An 18,694-nucleotide genomic window follows, 5' to 3' on the forward strand; every position below is an offset into this window, starting at 1 on the left:
GCATTCACAACAGAAATTACTAATCATGGATAATTCTTTTCCGTGTAATTACTGATGTAACGCGTTAATGAGAACCGGGTTGCAATTATAGGGAATTAAATAATATATTCTCGTTAAATGGTGTTAAACGAGAAATGGAGATAAAATTTATCTCCTCCATTGCATTCGTACGTAACAGATGAAACTGCTACTTGATAATAATTTTAGTTAATAACTCTCGGTCTTGGATTAATGGGAGCTATATTATCCGTAGTTAATTACTGTAGAGAACCACATTCAATTCTCTAACATATTGGTAATAAATATGTTTAAATGTACATTATCTGACACAATCCTGTCTCTCAATGTCGTGAGAATATTAGGAATAGGCTCATATAAAGAAATATTAATTCATGTTAACACTACCGTTAGTGAAATTAATAACTACTGTAATTAGTATATAATAATGATGTATTATAATACAATGGTAGTGTATTAGTGTTGGAAATTTCCAACATAATTCCGGGGGGGGGGGGGAAGCTCTGGTCGCAGTTCAATGTTGAGTACTGACGTACCTATCCCGAAGTTAATATTAATGTTAGTATGTTAGTACGTTAGTACACACATAACGGATGTCCCGTAATTGTCAAGGACAGACAAGACTTTTTAAGTCTTGTAAAGTAACTCATGTTAAATGTAAAACATGGAATTGTGAATCATCTAAAGTTGATAACTACTAAAGCCTACAATATACTCAAGACTGGTGTGGCGATGACGTGTAACGGTTATGTTATTAAGTCTTAAAGCTTCGTAAACTCATAGATGCTCTAGATGGAATAATGTTATAGTTGATAGCCTACACAAACACATTAATGATTAAATCATACAATTTAAAGTAACTGAGAATCCACCATGAGGTGAATGTCCTGGGTCATTGTGACTTGTAACTGATTTGTTACTTGACTTACAACACAGCATCATCATGATTACTCAAATTGGATGGGAAATTATTTGCTCTTAGTCAGAGCTATAATAGGCTTGTAGTTTCCGTTTACATTGTTGAGCAGCTGCTCAAGGTCGGCGGGTGCTCGGTGGATCAGAATTGTTGTCCTCGGAAACTGTAGGTGAAGATGGTTCTGCTAAACACTCTCGTTCTGCTAATTCGAGAGGTACCAACTTTTCTAATGTTTTTAGGGTAGTAGTGCCTCGGCACAAAACCCTTACTACTCTCAGGATGCCTTGGTGATCTGGGTGGATAGAGACAATTTTGCCTATAGGCCATTCTGACCTGGATCCATCACTGTCAATCAGTACTAGGTCTCCTGGTTTGAGTTGAACTCTATTATGGGGGCTCGAAGCTCCATAGTGGTACTCTCGTAGAGCTGTGAGGTACTCTCGAGTTCACACATCATTCCACCTTTCAATTACTCTCGAGAGATGGTGGTAACACTCCTAGTTACATAGGAAGGGTCGACTGGATCCTCTTCTGCCAAAGGTATCAGAGGGCTCAGCAGGCCTCCATGTATTAAATGCTAGGGACTCAGGGGTTCTCTCTGTGAGAAGTCATCTGATAGGTAAGTTAATGGGCGATTGTTGACTCGCACCTCAATTTCCACGACGAGTGTTTGGAGTTCAGAGAAACTAATTTTCTGTCAATGCAAGGTCTTCCTTAAACATTTCTTGACAGTCCCTATCATACGCTCGTAGAACCCACCTTGCCAGGGGGCTCTGGGAGCTATAAATTTCCAGTGGCATTGTCGTCTCTGCATGACAGACTGCACTTCTGGATGATTCCATATCTCTCGTAGGCAGGCTTCTCCTGCCACAAAATTTGAACCATTATCAGATATCATTAGTTTGGGACAGGATCTGCGAGCTGCAAATCTACGAAAAGCTTGGATCCCAAGATCACTACCACTACCAGTCACCAAGATCACTACCACTACCAGTCACCAAGATCACTACCACTATCAATCACCATGATCATTACCACTACCAGTCACCAAGATCACTACCACTACCAGTCACCAAGATCACTAAAACTACCAGTCACTAAGATCACTACCACTACCAGTCACTAAGATCACTACCACTACCAGTCACTAAGATCACTACCACTACCAGTCACCAAGATCACTACCACTACCAGTCACCAAGATCACTACCACTATCAATCACCAAGATCATTACCACTACCAGTCACCAAGATCATTACCACTACCAGTCATCAAGATCACTACCACTACCAGTCACCAAGATCACTACCACTACCAGTCACCAAGATCACTACCACTACCAGTCACCAAGATCACTACCACTACCAGTCATCAAGATCACTACCACTACCAGTCACCAAGATCACTACCACTACCAGTCACCAAGATCACTACCACTACCAGTCACCAAGATCACTACCACTACCAGTCACCAAGATCACTACCACTACCAGTCACCAAGATCACTACCACTACCAATCACCACGATCACTACCACTACCAGTCACCAAGATCACTACCACTACCAGTCACCAAGATCACTACCACTACCAGTTACCAAGATCACTACCACTACCAGTCACCAAGATCACTACCACTACCAGTCACCAAGATCACTACCACTACCAGTCACCAAGATCACTACCACTACCAGTCACCAAGATCACTACCACTACCAGTCACCAAGATCACTACCACTACCAGTCACCAAGATCACTACCACTACCAGTCACCAAGATCACTACCACTACCAGTCACCAAGATCACTACCACTACCAGTCACCATGATCACTACCACTACAAGTCACCAAGATCACTACCACTACCAGTCACCAAGATCACTACCACTACCAGTCACCAAGATCACTACCACTACCAGTCACCAAGATCACTACCACTACCAGTCACCAAGATCACTACCACTACCAGTCACCAAGATCACTACCACTACCAGTCACTAAGATCACTATCACTACCAGTCACTAAGATCACTACCACTACCAGTCACTAAGATCACTATCACTACCAGTCACCAAGATCACTACCACTACCAGTCACTAAGATCACTATCACTACCAGTCACCAAGATATTCACCATCATTCACTCCAATACCAGTCACCTAGATATTATCCTTCTTTCACTACCACTACCAGTCACCATGACATTCACTACCATTACCAGTCACCAAGATATTCACCATCATTCACTATCATTATCAGTCACCAAGATATTCACCATCATTCACTACAACTCCCAATCTCTAAGACATTCACTACCAATACCACTCACCAAGATATTCACCATCATTCACTATCACCTCCAGTCACCAAGACATTCACTATTATTCACTACCACTACCAGTCACCAAGAAACTCACCTCAACTATAAGTTACGAAGACATTCACCTGCACTGCCAGGCATCAAGACATCATCCCCCACTTTCACCATCAGTCACCGTCTTCACCATTAACGTCCAAATTCCATCCTCCCTAAAATTAAAGATATAGCATATATCAATCATTTAAGGCATGGGACTAACTAACTGAATTTAAAAGATATAGAATGGTTCTGTCAAGGATGGTACTGGTGAGGTCCTGCTTGGTCGGGCTCATCTTCGGCCTAACTGATGGTTTAGATGGCAACTTCCTCGCCATGGCGCCCCTCGATGTTGATTCCCCGTCCAAAATGTTTAACGCCAGCTGGCAATGTAGGGCGCTTCCCCATGTGGACCCCACAGCCCCTCGTGTGGACCCCGTGGCCCCTGACTTGGACACCGTGGCCCCTGACTTGGACACCGTGGCCCCTAACTTGGACACCGTGGCCCCTGACTTGGACACCGTGGCCCCTGACTTGGACACCGTGGCCCCTGACTTGGACACCGTGGCCCCTAACTTGGACACCGTGGCCCCTGACTTGGACACCGTGGCCCCTGACTTGGACACCGTGGCCCCTAACTTGGACACCGTGGCCCCTGACTTGGACACCGTGGCCCCTGACTTGGACACCGTGGCCCCTAACTTGGACACCGTGGCCCCTGACTTGGACACCGTGGCCCCTGACTTGGACACCGTGGCCCCTGACTTGGACACCGTGGCCCCTGACTTGGACCTAATGACCCCTGACACGGACCCCACTGCCCTTGACACGGACCCCACTGCCCTTGACACGGACCCCACTGCCCTTAACACGGACCCCACTGCCCTAGACATGGACCCCACTGCCCTTGACACGGACCCCACTGCCCTTGACACGGACCCCACTGCCCTAAACATGGACCCCACTGACTTTGACACGGACCCCACTGCCCTTGACACGGACCCCACTGCCCTTGACACGGACCCCACTGCCCTTGACACGGACCCCACTGCCCTAGACATGGACCCCACTGCCCTTGATACGGACCCCACTGCCCTTGACACGGACCTTACTGCCCTACACATGGACCCCCGTCCGGATGACACACTGTCCATATCAAACGGAACACAGATGGAGAGCCAGCTAGAACATTTACGAGAGCATCTGATGAAGGTGCAGGGGATGATGTTGCAGGCGCAGCATGAGATGGGAGAGATAATAGAGATAGCAGAGGGGCAGCATAGGAAGATTCGGGACATTCTGGAAGATGCTGATAGTGGGCCACTGACCCTTCACGAGGTGGCTGGCCTTATCTTTATTATGTTACTCTTTCTCTTCACCCACAAGAAGTAAATCATGGCGTGATAGTGCAAACAAATCACCGTTGTGGGCATAGCAGTGGCAACAAATTAGCAATGTGGACGTTACTTGTGTCAATATATGTTTATGTGTGTGTGTGTGTGTGTGTGTGTGTGTGTGTGTGTGTGTGTGTGTGTGTGTGTGTGTGTGTGTGTGTGTGTGTGTGTTTGTGTGTGTGTGTACTCACCTAGTTGTGCTTGCGGGGGTTGAGCTCTGGCTCTTTGGTCCCGCCTCTCAACTGTCAATCAACAGGTGTACAGGTTCCTGAGCCTATTGGGCTCTATCATATCTACACTTGAAACTGTGTATGGAGTCAGCCTCCACCACATCACTTCCTAATGCATTCCATTTGTCAACCACTCTGACACTAAAAAAGTTCTTTCTAATATCTCTGTGGCTCATTTGGGCACTCAGTTTCCACCTGTGTCCCCTAGTGCGTGTGCCCCTTGTGTTAAACAGCCTGTCTTTATCAACCCTGTCAATTCCCTTGAAGATCTTGAATGTGGTGATCATGTCCCCCTAACTCTTCTGTCTTCCAACGAAGTGAGGTTTAATTCCTGTAGTCTCTCCTCGTAGCTCATACCTCTCAGCTCGGGTACTAGTCTGGTGGCAAACCTTTGAACCTTTTCCATTTTAGTCTTATGCTTGACTAGATATGGACTCCATGCTGGTGCCGCATACTCCAGGATTGGTCTGACATATGTGGTATATAATGTTCTGAAAGATTCCTTACACAAGTTTCTAAAGGCCGTTCTTATGTTAGCCAACCTGGCATATGCTGCTGATGTTATTCTCTTGATATGAGCTTCAGGGGACAGGTCTGGCGTGATATCAACCCCCAGGTCTTTCTCTCTCTCTGACTCTTGAAGTATTTCATCTCCCAAGTGATACCTTGTATCTGGTCTCCTGCTTCCTACCCCTATCTTCATTACATTACATTTGCTTGGATTAAACTCTAACAGCCATTTGCTCGACCATTCCTGCAGCTTGTCCAGGTCTTCTTGAAGCCTCAAGCTGTCCTCCTCTGTCTTAATCCTTCTCATAATTTTGGCGTCGTCAGCAAACATTGAGAGGAATGAGTCTATACCCTCTGGGAGATCATTTACGTATATCAGAAACAGGATAAGTCCAAGTACAGAGCCCTGTGGCACTCCACTGGTGACTTCACGCCAGTCTGTGTATGTGTGTGTGTGTGTGTGTGTGTACTCACCTAGTTGTACTCACCTAGTTGTGTTTGCGGGGGTTGAGCTCTGGCTCTTTGGTCCCGCCTCTCAACCGTCAATCAACAGGTGTACAGATTCCTGAGCCTATCGGGCTCTGTCATATCTACACTTGTGTGTGTGTGTGTGTGTGTGTGTGTGTGTGTGTGTGTGTGTGTGTGTGTGTGTGTGTGTGTGTGTGTGTGTGTGTGTGTGTGTGTGTGTGTGTGTGCGCGCGCGCGCGTGTGTGTGTGTACTCACCTAGTTGTTCTTGTAGGGTATAACATCGGCTCCTTGTCCTGACTCCTTCCTAGTGCTATATAGTCATAACGACTTGGCACTTTCCCCTCATAATTCCTTGCTTCCTCCGGCTCCTTGGTGCGGTCAACCACTTGGACTGGACAGTAGAGCGAATGGGTCGCTTCATGCATCTCGGCGTCCAATCCCTGACAGTCCAAGTGGTTGGGAACTATTTCTTTCGTCCGTCCTATATAGCGCTAATTTAGTGGTTATAGTTCAGTACTTTCTGATAATTACTTTGATCCTGCCTCTCAGCTGTCAATAAACTGGTGTGCAAGTTCCTGGGCTGTTGGGCTATTATATCAGATGATGATGACCCTTCCCAACCACTTGGGCTGGACGGTAGAGCGACGGTCTCGCTTCATGCAGATCAGCGTTCAATCCCCGACCATCCAAGAAGTTGGGCGTCATTCATTTCCCCCGTCCCATCCCAAATCCTTATCCTGAAAACTCAGGATCCAGCTGACAACACGGTTGGATGCTAGCCAGTATATATTCATGTGCCTCCCCATCGTGGGCCTCGCCTTCATATGCCTCACCAACGTGAGCCTCACCTTCATGTGCTTCACCATTGTGGGCCTCACCTTCGTGGGCCTTACCATCATGGGCCTCACCATCGTGTGCCTCACCGTCCTGTGCCTCACCATCGTGGGCCTCACATTCATATGCCTCATCTTCATGTGCTTCACTACCGGGGGCCTCACCTTCGTGGGCCTCACCTGCGTCTGCCTCACCTTCGTCTGCCTCACCTTCGTCTACCTCACCTTCGTCTTTCTCACCATCGTGTCCCTCACCTTCGTGTGCCTCACCATCGTGGGCCTCACCATCGTGTGCCTCACCATCGTGGGCCTCACCTTCGTGTGCCTGACATTCGTGGGCCTCACCTTCGTGTGCCTCTTCTTCGTCTGCCTCACATTCGTCTGCCTCACCTTCGTCTACCTCACCTTCGTGTTCCTCACCATCGTGTGCCTCACCATCGTGTGCCTCACCATCGTGGGCCTCACCATCGTGGGCCTCACCATTGTGGGACTAACCTTCGTGTTCCTCACCTTCGTCTGCCTCACCTTCGTCTGCCTCACCTTCGTCTACCTCACCTTCGTCTTTCTCATCATCGTGTTCCTCACCTTTGTGGGCCTCACCTTCGTGGGCCTCTCCTTCGTGTGCCTCACATTCGTGGGCCTCACTTTCGTGTGCATCACCGCCGTGGGCCAAACCTTCATGTGCCTCACCATCGTGGGCCCTCTGCATCGTGGGCCTCACCATCGTGGGCCTCACCTTCGTCTGCCGTACCTTCGTCTACCTCACCTTAGTCTTTCTCACCATCGTGTCCCTCACCTTCGTGGGCCTCAACATCGAGGGTCTCACCATCGTGTGCCTCACCATCGTGGACCTCACCTTCCTTGGCCTCACCTTCGTGTGCCTCACTTTTGTGGGCCTTTACCTTCGAGTTCATCACCATCGGGTGCCTCACCTTCGTGGGCCTCACCTTCGTGTGCCTCACCATCGTGGACCTCACCTTCCTTGGCCTCACCTTCGTGTGCCTCACTTTTGTGGGCCTTTACCTTCGAGTTCATCACCATCGGGTGCCTCACCTTCGTGGGCCTCACCATATATGTGCCTCACCATTGTGGGCCTCACCTTATATGAGCCTCACCATCGCGGGCACCACCATCATGTGCCTCACCTTCGAAGGCCTCACCATCGTGTGCCTCACCATCGTGGACCTCACCATCGTGTTCCTCACCTTCGTGTGCCTCACCTTCGTGGGCCTCATCATCGTAGGCCTCACCATCGTATGACTCACCATCCTGGGGCTCACCATCGTGGGACTCACCTTCATGTGCCTCACCTTCGTGGGCCTCACCAACGTGTGCCTCACCATCGTGTTCCTCACCTTCGTGTGTCTCACCATCGTGTGCCTCACCATCGTGTGCCTCACCATCGTGTGCCTCACCTTCGTGTGCCTCACCTTCGTCGGACTCACCATCGCGGGCCTCACCTTCGTGTGCCTCACCATCGTGGGCCTCACCTTCAAATGCCTCACCATCGTGGGCCTCACCTTCGTGGGGCTCACCGTCGTGGGATTCACCTTCGAGTGCCTCACCTTCGTGTGCCTCACCTTCGTGGGCCTCACCTTCGTGGGCCTCACCTTCGTGGGCCTCACCATCGTGTGCCTCACCATCGTGGGGCTCACCATCGTGGGACTCACCTTCATGTGCCTCACCTTCATGTGCCTCACCATCGTGGGCCTCACTATCATGGGCCTCATCTTCGTGTGCCTCACCGTCGTAGGCCTCACCATCGTGTGCCTCACCTTCGTGTGCCTCACCTTCGACGGACTCACCATCGCGGGCCTCACCTTCGTGTGCCTCACCATCGTGGGCCTCACCTTCAAATGCCTCACCATCGTGGGCCTCACCTTCATGTGCCTCAGGATCGTGCGCGTCTCCTTCATGTTTTTCACCATCGTGGGCATCACCATCATGGGCCTCTCCTTCATTTGCCTCACCATCGTGGGCCTCACCTGCATGTGCTTCACCATTGTGGGCCTCACCTTCGAGGGCCTTACCATCGTGGGCCTCACCATCGTGTGCCTCACCATCATGTGCATCACCATCGTGTGCCTCACCATCGTGAGCCTCACATTCATGTGCCTCACCTTCATGGGCTTCACTATCGTGGGCCTCCCCATCGTGGGCCTCACTTGCGTCTGCCTCACCTTCGTCTGCCTCACCTTCGTCTACCTCACCTTCGTCTTTCTCACCATCGTGTCCCTCACCTTCGTGTGCCTCACCATCGTGGGCCTCACCATCGTGGGCCTCACCATTGTGGGACTAACCTTCGTGTTCCTCACCTTCGTCTGCCTCACCTTCGTCTGCCTCACCTTCGTCTGCCTCACCTTCGTCTACCTCACCTTCGTCTTTTTCACCATTGTGTCCCTCACCTTCGTGTGCCTCACCGTCGAGGGCCTCACCACTGTTGGCCTAACCTTCGTGGGCCTCACCTTCGTGGACCTCTCCTTTGTGTGCATCACCAGTGTGAGCCTCACCTTCGTAAGCCTCACATTCTTGTGCCTTACCTTCGTGTGCATCACCGTCGTGGGCCTCACCTTCTTGTGCCTCACATTCGTGTGCCTCACCTTCGAGTGGATCACCATCGGGTGCCTCACCTTCGTGGGCCTCACCTTATATGTGCATCACCAGGGCATGTTTAGCACTCCAATAAACAACATGAAGGTGGAAGATCCAGTCAATTTCTTTATGCGGGATATTCAAACCCCTGTAAATATAACTGATATAAACACGAGCGCACTAAATTTTGAAAAAGAAATTGAAAACATGCCCATGCACTCGGCCCCAGGTCCAGGCTCATGGAATTCAATATTTATAAAGAAATGCAAAGTGCCGGTAGCACAGGCAATCAGTATAGTGTGGAGGAAGAGCTTATACACGGGGGAGATACCAGATGCACTTAAAGTAGCAGACATAGCCCCTTTACACAAGGGAGGGGAGCAAAGCATTGGCAAAACATTATAGACCAGTTGCACTAACATCGCACATCATAAAAGTATTTGAGAGAGTGATTAGGAGTCAGGTCACCAATTTCATGGAGACCAATGACCTTCACAACCCAGGCCAACATGGATTTCGAGCGGGAAGATCTTGCCTCTCACAGCTACTTGAGCACTACGACAAAGTCACTGAGGCATTAGAAGAAAAACAGAATGCTGATGTGATATACACGGACTTCGCAAAGGCTTTCGATAAATGTGACCATGGCGTGATAGCACACAAAATGAAGTCAATGGGAATAACCGGTAAAGTAGGACGCTGGATACTCAGTTTTCTGTCAAACAGGACTCAGCGAGTAACGGTCAACCATATAAAATCTAGTCCAAGTGCAGTGAAAAGCTCTGTACCTCAGGGTACAGTCCTTGCACCGCTGCTTTTCCTTATTCTCATATCAGATATAGACAAAAATACAAGTCACAGCTTCGTATCATCCTTTGCAGATGACACAAAAATCAGTATGAAAATTACCTCGGCTGAGGACATTGAAAAACTTCAAGCTGATATTAATAAAGTTTTCGACTGGGCATCAGAAAATAACATGATGTTTAACAGTGATAAATTCCAGGTACTCAGGTACGGTAAAAATGAGGACCTTAAACATAATACAGAGTACAAAACACAATCAAATGTACCCATAGTAGGAAAACAGCATGTAAAGGATTTGGGAATAATAATGTCTGACGACCTAACGTTTAAGGAGCATAATCAAGCAAATATTGCGACAGCCAGAAAAATGATAGGATGGATTACGAGAACTTTCAAATCCAGGGATCCCATCACAATGGTTGTACTCTTCAAGTCACTTGTGTTGTCCCGTCTTGAGTACTGCTCAGTACTCACTTCCCCCTTCAGAGCAGGAGAGATTGCTGAAATAGAGGGAATACAGAGAACATATACGGCACGCATAGACGCAATAAAGCACCTAAATTATTGGGATCGTCTCAAAGCCCTCCAAATGTACTCACTAGAAAGAAGACGAGAGAGATATCAAAGAATATACACCTGGAAGATACTGGAGGGCCAAGTACCAAATCTACACAGTAAAATAACAACGTACTGGATTGAACGATATGGAAGAAAATGTAGAATAGAACCAGTGAAGAGCAGAGGTGCCATAGGCACAATCAGAGAACACTGTATAAACATCAGAGGTCCGCGGTTGTTCAACGTCCTCCCAGCAAGCATAAGAAATATTGCCGGAACAACCGTGGACATTTTCAAGAGGAAACTAGATTTATTCCTCCAAGGAGTGCCGGACCAACCGGGCTGTGGTGGGTATGTGGGCCTGAGGGCCGCTCCAAGCAACAGCCTGGTGGACCAAACTCTCACAAGTCAAGCCTGGCCTCGGGCCGGGCTTGGGGAGTAGAAGAACTCCCAGAACCCCATCAACCAGGTATCAAACAGGTATCAACCATCGTGGGCCTTACCTTCATGTGCTTCACCATCGTGGTCTTCACCATCGTGGGCTTCACCTTCGTGTGCCTCATCTTCGTGTGCCTCACCTTCCTGCGCCTCACCGTCGTGGGCCTCACTATCGTGGGCCTCACCATCGTGGACCTCACCATCGTCGGCCTCACCTTCAAGTGCCTTACCATCGTGGGCTTCACCATCGTGGGGCGTCACCATCGTGGGCCTCACCATCGTGGGCTTCACTTTCGTGTGCCTCACCATCGTGGGCCTCACCTGCGTAGGTCTCACCATCGTCTGCCTCACCTTCGTGTGCCTCATCTTCGTATGCCTCACCTTCCTGCGCCTCACCGTCGTGGGCCTCACCATCGTGTGCCTCACTATCGTGGGCCTCACCATCGTGGACCTCACCATCGTCGGCCTCACCTTCAAGTGCCTTACCATCGTGGGCTTCACCATCGTGGGGCGTCACCATCGTGGGCCTCACCATCGTGGGCTTCACTTTCGTGTGCCTCACCTTCGTGGGCCTCACCTGCGTAGGTCTCACCATCGTGTGCCTCACCTTCGTGTGCCTCATCTTCGTATGCCTCACCTTCGTGTGCCTCACCATCGTGGGCCTCACCATCGTGTGCCTCACCATCGTGGGCCTCACCATCGTCGGCCTCACCATCGTGGGCCTCACCTTCATGTGCCTAACCATCGTGGGCCTCACCTTCATGTGCCTCACCATCGTGGCCCTCACCTTCATGTGCCTCACCATCGTGGGCCTCACCTTCATGTGCCTCACCATCGTTGGCCTCACCTTCAGGTGCCTCACCATCGTGGGCTTCACTTTCGTGTGCCTCACCATCGTGGGCCTCACCTGCGTATGCCTCACCATCGTGTGCCTCACCTTCGTGTGCCTCATCTTCGTATGCCTCACCTTCCTGCGCCTCACCGTCGTGTGCCTCACCATCGTGTGCCTCACTATCGTGGGCCTCACCATCGTGGACCTCACCATCGTCGGCCTCACCTTCAAGTGCCTTACCATCGTGGGCTTCACCATCGTGGGGCGTCACCATCGTGGGCCTCACCATCGTGGGCTTCACTTTCGTGTGCCTCACCATCGTGGGCCTCACCTGCGTAGGTCTCACCATCGTGTGCCTCACCTTCGTGTGCCTCATCTTCGTATGCCTCACCTTCGTGTGCCTCACCATCGTGGGCCTCACCATCGTGTGCCTCACCATCGTGGGCCTAACCATCGTCGGCCTCACCATCGTGGGCCTCACCTTCATGTGCCTAACCATCGTGGGCCTCACCTTCATGTGCCTCACCATCGTGGCCCTCACCTTCATGTGCCTCACCATCGTGGGCCTCACCTTCATGTGCCTCACCATCGTTGGCCTCACCTTCAGGTGCCTCACCATCGTGGGCCTCACATTCATGTGTCTCACCATCGTCGGCCTATCTTTCGTAGGCATTACCATAGTGTGCCTCACCTTCGTGTGCCTCACCATCGTGTGCCTCACCATCGTGGGCCTCACCATCGTGGGCCTCACCTTCATGTGTCTCTCCATCGTCGGCATCACCTTCGTGTGCCTCACCATCGTGTGCCTCACCATCGTGGGGCGTCACCATCGTGGGCCTCACCATCGTGGGCTTCACTTTCGTGTGCCTCACCATCGCGGGCCTCACCTTCATGTGTCTCTCCATCGTCGGCATCACCTTCGTAGACCTTACCATCGTGTGCCTCACCATCGTGTGCCTCACCATCGTGTGCCTCACCATCGTGGGCCTCACCATCGTGGGCCTCACCTTCATGTGCCTCCCCATCGTGGGTCTCTCCTTCATGTTCTTCACCATCGTGGGCATCACCATCGTGGGCCTCTCCTTCATTTGCCTCACCATCGTGGCCTTGCCTTCATGTGCTTCACCATTGTGGGCCTCACCTTCGTGGGCCTCACCTTCGTGGGCCTTACCATCGTGTGCTTCACCATCATGGGCCTCACCTTCGTGGGCCTCACCTGCGACTGCCTCACCTTCGTCTGCCTCACCTTCGTCTACCTCACCTTCGTCTTTCTCACCATCGTGTCCCTCACCTTCGTGTGCCTCACCATCGAGGGTCTGTGAGGAGATGGTTCACCAGCTCACTTACAATAGTGCTCTTATGCCCGTGGGAGCCAGTACACTTGTTAAGTGCATTTGTTAAGTGGGCGGACTTAAGTTTGGTAACCAGCAACCGAAACATCTAGTGTTTGGGCTCATGTGAGAGCCCCAGTCATCAGCAGTCCATAAATGTTACCCTGGCCGGGGTGGCATGTCTGTGGACAGTGCTAGAGCTGGTAGCATCATCTCCTTGTATGGCATGAGGCGAGACTCGACTTTGCGCGGGAACAGCTAGGCCGCCGGCGTTGGTGAGCTGTGGGCCTCCCGCGCTCGCTGGCTACTTGAGTCGTTGTCATGGAAACAGCCGCCATCTTAGTAAACATCTTGAGCCACCATGTTGGTCGGCCATCTTGGAGTTGCCCTAGGGGCTATGCTACACCGTCGCTGATTGGATGAGAGGGGTAGGCCGCTGTACGCCTTCCTCTCATTGGTTATTTCGAGAAGGATGCGGGGATAGCCGGTGTAAGCATCATTCTGAACCCAGCTGCCACCTTGTCAAGACGCTTCCTGTACTCAATTCGGCCAAATTGAAGTATAGGGCGTCGTGGTGGCTGGACTACTCAACTGCTGATGCTTCCTGCTTCACCAACGACAGCGGTCGTCACAGAATCCGGCCGAAGTCGTCGCTTGGAGGGGTTTAAGACATTGTGTACAGTGGGTAGAGGTACAGTGATCTGGGATCGTGGGGAATGTGCATACGAGCAGTAACGGACTCGTAGATCCCATACCAGTGTTGATTAGACTTGCTAGCACTCTGTAGCAGTCGATGGGAACGAGGAAATTCGTGTCAGTGTTAAGGCAAATTTCCCATGTTTGTGTGAGACGCTATCGTTGTGCGCGTCACCTGGGTACGAACGTTACACTTCACCGGTGGGTCGAGGGTGCGAGCCGAGCCGTGTTGAGAGTGGGAGTGGTTCGAGTGTGCGCAAAATTTTTCGAATAAATACCACGTAAGGTATTACCGCCGCCTACACCACCCTGTGCGAGCCAGCCACCTATAGCGGGGTGCCTGATGTATGAGAATGGTGTGTAGCCGGCAGTGTGAATGAGTAAGTACCTATGTGTATTTCTGGTGATCAGTTAGTCTCTAAAAAGCTTGAATTCGAGGTCAAGTGTTCCGTCACATTGTCACGCAGCACCTGTTCAGGTGGAGTGGAGTGTGGGCGAGGAGATAATCACCTTTGTTGTCATCTTGTCAGTCCAGAGGGACTTACGTCTGGTGTACACAGACGTACAGTGTGTGTGTGTGTGGGTACACACGGGAACAGAGTATACATAGATTAGCCAAGGACTGAGAGGATGTCCATGTAATAATTATATTATTTCATTGTGGTAATCATTTTTGATCGTCCGTGGGACGGAGTGATATCATTTCCATGTGTGGTCTTGCAGGTGTGGAATTCCAACACTGAGCGCTCAGGTATGTGTAACGCCAGTGATTCCTGGCAATGATTATTGTGGAGTGTACCACAGTGTGGTCTTAATTTCTTGTATTGTTCCCAGGGCCGTGACAAGTGTGATTTATATTTATATATATATGCATTAACGTAATTTTGGTAGAATTTGGTGAGTGACGAGGCTGTCTGGAGAGACCGCCAGCGCTCTGTCTAGTAAGGTAACTCTCGAGAGTGTTTATCGACATGCGTGATCGATAAATCACTCACCCATGTGATTTAAGGAGTGCGAAATCTCTTTAGTGTTCCCAATAACGTTTGATAGCTGTAGGCTACATGTGTCAGCAGTAATTATATATATATATATATATATATATATATATATATATATATATATATATATATATATATATATATATATATATATATATATATATATATATATATATATATATATATATATATATATATATATATATATATAATCGTAGTGTCACGGTGCCCAGTGTTATTGTGTTATTTACTGTGAGGTGATTGAAATATATTGACCTATGTTCTAGGGGTTATTGAGAGCACTGGGGTCATTTGCAACAGTAAGTAAGTAAGTGTGTGCAGTATCCTAATATTTGGAAATTAGAGTACTTGCCGTGTGTGTTATTGCAAAGGGGTTGTTATTTGATGGTGATTGTTGCTAGTGTTGAGCATCACCGTATGTGATTGCAGTTCAGTAAGTCATTGTGGGGCAGGGTTCTAGAGGGTTCATGTCCTGTATGTAATTTTACTAGGTTCTGCAGTATTGTCATTGCAACCGGATTGTAATGTAAATCACTGTGATTTGTTAGTGTGATTTGTCATTGTCGTGGGTGAACTCGGCTGTAGACGAGTACTTGGGTACACATATATTCTCCTGTTATCTGGTAGGACATCGAAGTCCAGTATTCAGTGAGGTGATTGCGAGGCAATTAATATAACGTAACCAAGGGAACGCCCATTGCTTTAAGAGAATTTGTTCTTTGACAATTTGAGTGACGTAGAATACGTTTGGGTTAATTTACTTTCCTGCAAGCAGCTACGGTAGTCTCCAGGAGCCTAGCCATCAGCCAGATAAGAATTAGAGTATTGTCTGTCGTAATTAACGGTCAGTGGGCCGGGTAATTGACGTGTTTCAGGAAGTCAAAGTAATTAACCTCGATCCTTGTTTGATCGACTCACACGAAGGCTACATTGTTCCATTAACGTAACGTCGTTATTTATCTGCCCGGAAGTACCGGCACTTGATTGACTCGTGGGAGGAGTAACGTCATTTTAGAATAACGTAAACGTGGTGCTAATTACTGTTATTAGCCACCTGAATTGGTCTGAGTATGGAAGGCTCAGACGGAATTCATACCTTAATGTAAATTGCTGAGCCAGTGTGAAAGGTTGCGTATTTTAATTGTTTAATTATTGATCTTGAGGATAGTAATTAATTACTCTAAAGGTAATCACGAGTGATTACCGTTCTCTTAGCACTTTGGACATTGTAAATCAGAGTTTACCATCGCTGAGTGATTAGTAACCGATTAACGTAAATTAACGTAACTAGTAGAGAGATTAATCAGCTGTCTGGTAGTACAGGGATTAATGGGATTTTCTCAATGAATGCTCGACGGGTAGAGTGTTGTGTAATTTCCGCGTTACTAGTGACAGTTGTAAGAGTTATTAATTTAACGTAAATGTTACTTTGTTATTAACGTAAATGTTATTGTGTTATTAACGTAAATCAGTTGTTATTGATTGTTGATCGTCCGTGGGACGGAGTGTTAACGTAAGGAGTAATTTGAGGAAGGGTGCTGGAGTTGCCAGTGAACCCATTAGTTATTGTTGTCATTGAAAGACTACTGATTTGATTGCATTGCAACCACCATTGCAGGTGTAGACTGCACTGAGGCGTAGAACAGTTAGGAGGTTACTGGAGACGTGTTTCAGAACCTACTGTGTCATTTGTTGTAATTGTGATTATAGATCTGTTAGTTCTTGTTTCTTGTTGATTCCTCTGTGGTCACACATTATGTTCGAGTTAGTTCATTATGCAGTCCGAGGGGCTGGTGTCTAGCTGTCATTGATAGTGTCACAGGAAGGATTTCGAGTAACGTCATTGACATTCCTTTTTGTTTTGTTGTAGTAGTTAGTACTTAATTGAATAAACTAAGTTGTTATGGTTAACACTGTCTTTTCGTTACACCCACACACATTATTATTGTTATGCAAATGTTCTTCACATTCGACTAATAAAATTGAGACTAATTCTGAGCTTTGGACCAAATATACGGCACCACACAACAATAAATTATTGTTGTGAGAGCCCAGGACTTACTCGTTAGATTCGCTTCGGCGAATTACGAAGGTCAGTGGCCTAGGGGAGGGGATTTCAATTTTCATTGGGGTCTCGGCGTTTGCTCGCGCCTAGTCAATTGTTCATACATGGTCCCAAAGTGAGGAATGAGCTGTTTACTACACTGGTGTGTTAGCTAAGCAAGTCCTTCCTCAGGCGACCTAGTTGAATATCACGACAGGAATAAAGGTTAAAGAATAAAGAAAATTCTTAGAAATTTTCCGAGCTAAAATTCCTTATACCAATTTCATTTTATTCCAAAACTTCTCACAAGTCACATCGCAAACTCTCACGGGGTCTCACCATCGTGTGCATCACCGTCGTGGGCCTCACCTTCGTGTGCCTCACTTTCGTGGGCCCTTACCTTCGAGTGCATCACCATCGTGTGCCTCACCTTCGTGGGCCTCACCTTCGTGTGCCTCACCATCGTGGACCTCACCTTCCTTGGCCTCACCTTCGTGTGCCTCACTTTTGTGGGCCCTTACCTTCCAGTTCATCACCATCGGGTGCCTCACCTTATATGAGTCTCACCATCGTGGGCACCACCATCATGTGCCTCACCTTCGTAGGCCTCACCATCGTGTGCCTCACCATCGTGTGACTTACCATCGTGGGCCTCAGCATCGTCGGCCTCACCATCGTAGGCTTCACCTTCATGTGCCTCACCATCGTGGGCCTCACCATCGTGGGCCTCACCTTCAGGTGCCTCTCCTTCGTAGGCCTTAAAATCGTGTGCCTCACCTTCGTGTGCCTCACCATTCTGTGCCTCACTATCGTGGGCCTCACCTTCGTGTGCCTCACCATCGTGGGCCGCACCTTCATGTGCCTCATTATCGTGGGCCTCGCCTTCATGTTCTTCACCACCGTAGGCTTCACCATCGTGGGCCTCACCATCGTGTTCCTCACCTTCGTGTGCCTCACCTTCGTGTGCCTCAACTTCGTGGGCCTCACCAACGTGTGCCGCACCATCGTGGGCCTCACTATCGTGTTCCTCATTTTCGTGTGCCTCACCTTCGTGTGCCTCACCTTCGTGGGACTCACCAACGTGTGCCTCACCATCGTGGGCCTCACCATAGTGTTCCTCACCTTCGTGTGCCTCACCTTCGTGTGCCTCACCATCGTGTGCCTCACCTTCGTTCGCCTCTCCTTCGTCGGACTCACCATCGCGGGCCTCACCAACGTGTGCCTCACCATCGTGGGCCTCACCTTCGTGTGTCTCACCTTTGTGTGCCTCACCTTCGTGTGCCTCACCATCGTGGACTTCACCTTCGTGTGCCTCACCATCGTCTGCCTCACCATCGTGTGCCTCACCATCGTGGGCTTCACCTTCGTGTGCCTCACCATCGTGGGCCTCACCTTCGTGGGCCTCACCATCGTGTGCCTCACCGTCGTGGGCCTCACCATCGTGTTCCTCATTTTTGTGTGCCTCACTTTCGTGTGCTTCACCTTCGTGGGCCTCACCATCGTGTTCCTCACCTTTGTGTGCCTCACTTTCGTGTGCCTCACCTTCGTGGGCCTCACCAACGTGTGCCTCACCATCGTGGACCTCACCATCGTGTTCCTCACCTTCGTGTGCCTCACCTTCGTGTGCCTCACCATCGTGGGCCTCACCTT

General features: G+C 49.3%; 1 protein-coding gene across 1 annotated transcript; it reads left to right on the forward strand.

The window, feature by feature from the left end:
- The first annotated feature begins 3,552 nt into the window (after positions 1-3,552).
- LOC138363787 (zonadhesin-like) lies at positions 3,553-4,683 on the forward strand. The gene has a single exon (XM_069323168.1). It carries the CDS (start codon positions 3,553-3,555, stop codon positions 4,681-4,683), a length of 1,131 nt encoding a protein of 376 aa, XP_069179269.1.
- Positions 4,684-18,694: the final 14,011 nt, after the last annotated feature.

This window comes from Procambarus clarkii, chromosome 1, assembly GCF_040958095.1.
Source record: "Procambarus clarkii isolate CNS0578487 chromosome 1, FALCON_Pclarkii_2.0, whole genome shotgun sequence".
In the NCBI taxonomy this organism is placed as follows: Eukaryota; Metazoa; Arthropoda; class Malacostraca; order Decapoda; family Cambaridae; genus Procambarus; species Procambarus clarkii.